The sequence below is a fragment of the Apus apus genome, chromosome 2 (assembly GCF_020740795.1).
Source record: "Apus apus isolate bApuApu2 chromosome 2, bApuApu2.pri.cur, whole genome shotgun sequence".
NCBI lineage: Eukaryota > Metazoa > Chordata > Aves > Apodiformes > Apodidae > Apus > Apus apus.
Window position 1 is genome coordinate 123899078 of NC_067283.1, and position 6000 is coordinate 123905077.

At 46.3% G+C, this 6000-nt stretch overlaps 1 protein-coding gene across 1 annotated transcript in view; it reads right to left on the bottom strand.

Annotated features, from left to right (window-relative positions):
- SBSPON (somatomedin B and thrombospondin type 1 domain containing) overlaps positions 1-5090 on the bottom strand; it is a 10077-nt gene extending 4987 nt beyond the window's left edge. Inside the window, exon 1 of the mRNA XM_051611643.1 lies at positions 4874-5090. Within this exon, the coding sequence (XP_051467603.1) occupies positions 4874-5090 (217 nt within the window). The remainder of the gene's footprint in view (positions 1-4873) is intronic.
- Positions 5091-6000: the final 910 nt, after the last annotated feature.

The following is a 6000-nucleotide window of genomic DNA, read 5'->3' on the forward strand; positions in this document are numbered from 1 at the left end:
TAATTAATGTCATGTAACTGAAATACTAGCACATAGTGTCTTACAAAAAAAAAAAAAAAAAAGCTAAATGAAGCTTTTCCCTTTCCCATGGATGCTGTTTCCCGTTAGCTTGTAATGGAAGATACAAGGTTTTGATTATTTTTTTTTGTTCTGTATTTCCTGATTACAATTTAAATCCACAGGAAGTTTTATAGCATAGCCACTAATTAAGTACTTGTATCAATGTTGAAGAAAAGTGATGGGAACAAACTAGTCTTTCAGGAAAATACTTTTTGCCTTCTAGGATTCTGCCAATACAAGACATTGGGACTAGAATGTGACAACTTCTGTTTGTAACACTTCATAAGACAGAAATTGCTGGGTTTGCCGTGTCGCTGTATCTCTAAGGTCTTGGAGCACTGCAGACATCATAAAGCAGATAAAACCCCTGACAGAGGCTGCCTGGCAGATGTCCTTATCGCACTATTACAATTCTCCTCCTTTCCTCTCACTTTGCACCTGTTCTGACCAAACTTGCTCACTTTTGAGTGGCCCAACAGCACCAGGCGTACATGTGGCCAACGATGCCACATCCCACACCCTAAGGAACTCCAGTGCAACAGAACCACAGAGCAGCCCTGGGCATTGGGTCACTGACTTTCCATCGTGCTTACCAGTTAGCATTCTCTTGCATTTTCTTCTACCTAAACACATCTTCCCAGACAGCTCCTGGGTATGATTTGTAGAACAGCACTGGAAAACAGCACGGAAAAAGCACATGGTTTGACACTGCATCACCAGGCACTGCCTTCAGACACGTAGGGGCACCCAGGGGACATGACACAGTCTCTGTGAAGTGGTGGCTGTAAAGGCACCACTCTAATATGCTGCAGCACAAACCTCAAACATTTGTTTCAAGCATTGTGAACTAGAAAAAAAGAAAACCAGTAATAGCAAAGATGTCTTAGATCCCACCATGAGACAGCTGACAAGTGCTAAATGCAGTATGAACATAAAAGTCTTTCCAGCCTGGCTGCAGGGCCAGAAAACAGTTATTGGCCCCACTTTATTTAATAATACAGACATAGACATCAATGCCTGATCACACATCTTAGTTCCATCTGAAGTACACAAAAGACAGAAAATGTCATCTAGACCAGTTTCCTTATCTGTTGACTCTCTTCCAAGTTGGCTGTATGAATGACCTGCAAAAGTAAGAATTTCTACATCATTTATATCTCCTGTTAGCACTTTGATATGCAGACAACACAATGTCTAACCTCACATTTTCCATACAGAAAACTGCAAGAGACAGCAGCTGCACACAAATTGAAGCGATTACTTCACATCTTACTGGAACTAAACCAAACTGACAGTTAAATATTGGTCATCTGCAGAAATACATGGCAATTTTATGGTCATCAAGACTTAGAACAAGAAGTATGAATTGCCTTAGTCATGTGGAATAATAAGAATATTGGGTTGCTAGAATGGAATTTAGCTAGTGGGATAATAATGTCGCTCTTGCAGTCAATACCCAGCGACTACTAAGGGACAGTGCAACAGTTTTGTGCCTCATTGGAAAGATGTCAAATTCCCCAGCAGGACAGAGAATGGGTCTCAGAGCTGACATAAAGGGAATGGTGCCATCTCTTGAAATACAAAAAGAAGTATCAGGGACCCATAGCTACATCTTCATGGTCTCTGCCTATGTTGCTCTTGGTCCAGATTATTTAACACAATGATAGTAGATGACAATTCATTGAAACAATGAGAAGCATGCAAGTCAAAGGAACCTGAAGAACAGGATTTGTACACACGTACCTACCAAAATGTGGAAGCTAATGAGACACTTGGAAATTCAAAAATACGCAGAAAAATTACATTGTTATCCTATGAAACACAACTTGAGTCGTCAGAACTATTTTTTTTTTCCATTTACAGGACTGTGAATCATAGATTTCTTTCTGAGTCACACTACTTAATTTTTTTTTCCATCCCTGAAAAAAGAGGATCACAGTATCTTAACTGAATTACTGCACAATGTATGTTGTAATGTATAAGGATCTGCAGATTTTTTCAGAGCAAACACTTCTATTCAAATGACAAAGTCATTCTTTTTCCAGGCTTCCTCATTGTACAATAGTTTCTATTTAAAATGTTCTCTAAGTACAAAAATATTCTTAATTGTTAGAACTATAAGGACATTTATTTTTAAAGATCTGTAGGGATTTAAAAAAAAAAACAAACCGTAGTCTTACCACTGAGCCATCTTTTCATGAAGTGCCAAAGCTACTGTGATTGTTAGGCAGGACAGAATTTAACCATGGCATTAGCAGCTTTAGGACACCCCTCCTTTCAGTGGTTTCTGTTATATTGGAGTACTGTACTCTATATGCTCTCTATGTGTACTGTAGGTGATCCTGCTCTGGCAGGGGGGTTGGACTAGATGATCTTTTGAGGTCCCTTCCGACCCCTAAGATTATGTGATTCTGTGATTGTTTTCATATTATTCCTAACACATTTCTTGATTACATATACTTGAGGTACTTTACAAGTTCCCCAAATACTTTGATTTGTTAAATATTTATAAAAGGATGAAATAGCATCTAAGTTGGTGCTGAAATAATGAGTGGTGAACAGGATGTACCACAAGAACCATTGGTCACCTTTCTTAACATGTTTGTCATCAGTTTTTGAACTCTACATTCAAAACAGTATTTCAGAGTGAATCGTGCAATAAACACCCTTGGTGTCATTAAACTCATGGGCAGAATTTAGAAACATTCAATAGTGAGACTTCAACGTCCAAAAGGAACAACACCAACTTTCAAAACTGCCATCAAAGTTGATACAAACTCCCACTGGAACTGTTTAGAATTACTGCTTATGCAAAATATGGCTGCTTGCATATAGAAAGTACATATATCTTTTGCCTTTAAAAGAATGACTTCTTGTGATGTATTTTGTAGTTTTGGATCTATGAGCTATAGGGCCACCTCGCCTGCCAGACTGCCAAAGTCCTGTCCGCCCGTGCTACACCCATGCAAAATGTTCTGCTCTCTTTGCTTGCACTAACATTGGTGCTCACACAACTGGGCAGTGAGGCACTGCAGGGAGTCAAACCAGGCAGAAATGGGCAATACAGGACACAGAAACAGGGTTTAGCTCCCTGCAGTGGGCAACCAGAGACTGTAAAATTCCAGCTCTGGTGCAGGAGAGAAGAGAGAGAGACTTCACTAAAATTCCACCTTTCTGCCTGGATCAAGCACACCCATAGTTCACCAGGGTACAGGCCAGACAGCACAAACATACCATACCTTTCCAGCCAACTACCACTGAGCCTGAGACCAAGAATACCGTCTTGATAACAATAACGTATCATCAGGTGCCAGAAGTCATTATAAGAAAAGTGTCTAAAATAGAACTTTTCAAGCACAAATTTGCCCTTCTTTCTGAAGACCATAGACATTTTTAACAGATCACAACTCTGTTTTAATGCTAACACTATGCACCTTTATTAGCTGTCTCCTGTTGAATATTTTTTTTTAAAAAATGTATTTACTGAAGGGTCAGTAGGCTGTAATGATATGATAAGCAAGTATCTTGTCAGTTCTCCTTCTCTTCATTTTCCTGAATGAAAGATAAATATATTAAAAAATGCTAATTTTAAAGATGCTGCCTTCTGTCAGACCTCGTGGTGCATGTTTTTTTCCCATCTGTTCTTCTGGAGAGATTATTTAGCAGTCAGACAACTGACAGTGTTTGCTCTGGAGGCCTTGTGTCAGAGTTCTGCTCTGCTGAATGTTTCTGTGCAGCTTTACAATTCCTAGGACAGGTTCACACTGTCTGACAGTCATACCCCCCATTCCCAAACCAGGCAAGCGCAAGCCAACTTGGGTCCCAAAGCTATGTGGCTATGTCAGCACGGCGCTGAGCCTGCTAAATACGCCCTAATTAGCAGGACTGTACAGTGGGGACTCATGACTTTTTGGCCGTAAGCTGGCCTGCATCCAGGCAACTGGGATGAGGCTGAGTGCTAGTACCTGTAAAGCAACGCCAGCGTCCCACATCACAGACAGAGAGAGGGGGGACAAACTGTGAAGACCACAATGGGTAAAAATACCACAGCAAGAGGGAGTGACAACACTTTCAAGGCTGCTGGGTCTAGTTTGGTAGAACCAGGCCACTTTTCCCTCCTTGCACTGCTCCCTGCCTTTCCCTGCATCCTGGCAAAGGACCCTCTCACTCATTCCCCTATGCTCATTTTGAAGTCCTTGCCCTCACAATGGGTCCTTGCTGATTCCTTCCCCTAGAAATGAGGACAAAACCTCAGCCCGGTGATGTACCAAATTACTTCACTGATATTAGGCAAGACGTGAGGAACCAGCTCAGGGACACAGACAGTGCTAAATTAATCTCCCTGTTGTGTCTGTAATCCTACATTCCCAGAGTGATTGATGTGTATTTGGGATAAGCGTGAGTGAAAAGTAAGTAACAGCATGTTTTAGAAGGAAAATAACTGCAGATAGGCAAACCTGATCCAGAAACCTAGCAAATGCCTAGTGTGGGAAAAGTCGCTCCTCTTCCCACTCCCGTGCCTGCTGCTCCCCTCACACAGCCCCAGCCTGGTCCCTCCTCATGCCCTCGCACCGAGGATGCTGATACCCGGGCAGAATTCGGCCTTGCAGAACCCCCCTCACACCTGCGACCCTTACCGCACGCCTCATCTCCAAACCCCAGGAAAATCTCCAGCCTGCGAAGCACCGGCAACCATCCAGCGAACTACACCTGAAGAAAGGGTCAGGGGTGCCCAGGGGATCAGCCTGCCCCCCACCCACGCCCCTCCTGGTGGGCTCGGCCGGGAGGGGGCCGAGGCGGGGGACGCACCTACCCGGGCACGCCTGGCTGTGGTCGTGGCAGCAGTCCCCGGCTCGCCGGCATCCTCCGTCGCAGTAGCAAGTGCCGTAGCCCCCTCCCTCCCTCCATCCTTCGCCGACACAGGCGGCGTCCCGGCCCTCGCAGCACTTCCCCGAGCAGCTCCCTCCGGCCCCGCTCCCGGCCCACAGCAGCCCCAGCCACAGCGCTCCCGACAGTGCCGCGCCGCCCATCACCGCGCTGCCCCGACGGGAGGATCCCCACACCCCTCCGCGCTCCCGCCGACACCGGCACCCGGCGGAGCGGGGCGGGCAGAGAGCGGGGGCGGGGGGCGGGTGGACACAGCCCTGCCCGGCCCAGCAGGGAGGACAGGGCAGGACCGCGCCGGCCACCACCCCTCGGCCGCTCCCTAACCCGAGCGGCCCCTGGCAGCGGTAAACGGGACACCAGCAGGTCAAAGGAAGTGATTCTGCCCCTCTGCTCCCTTCTCGTGGAACCCCACCTGGAGTCTCGTGTCCAGTTCTGGAGCCCCCAACAGAGGAAGGACACGGAGCTCCTGGGGAAACTCCAGAGGAGGGCTATGAAGATGATCACAGGGCGGGAGCACCTCTCCTCTGGAGACAGGCTGAGGGGTGGGGTTGTTCAGCCTGGAGAAGAGAAGGCTCTGGGGAGACTTTACAGCCGCCTTCCAGTACCTGAAGGGGCTACAAGAAAGCCGGGGAGGGACTTTTACAAAGGCGTGTCACGATAGGACAAAGGGGGATGGTTTTAAGATGAAAGAGAGCAGATTCAGATTAGCTATTAGGAATAAATTATTTACTGTGAGGGTGGTGAGACACTGGAACAGGTTTCCTCGGGAAGTTGTGGATATCCCTTCCTGGAAGTGTTCAGAATAAGGTTAGATGGGGCTTTGAGTGACCTGGTCTAGTGGGAGGTGTCCCTGCCTATGGCAGGGGGGTTGGGACTACGTGATCTTTAAGGTTCCTTCCAACCCAGACATTTCTATGATTGTGTAGGAAAGCTGTCATGGAAAAGCTTGGGGGGGGAGATGAGGAAAGGGTGTGTGCCTGGGAAAATCCTGCAAGGCGGTGTCCTCCACAGGGGTGTTCCACATGGAACGCAGGATCCACATGGTAGTGTCCC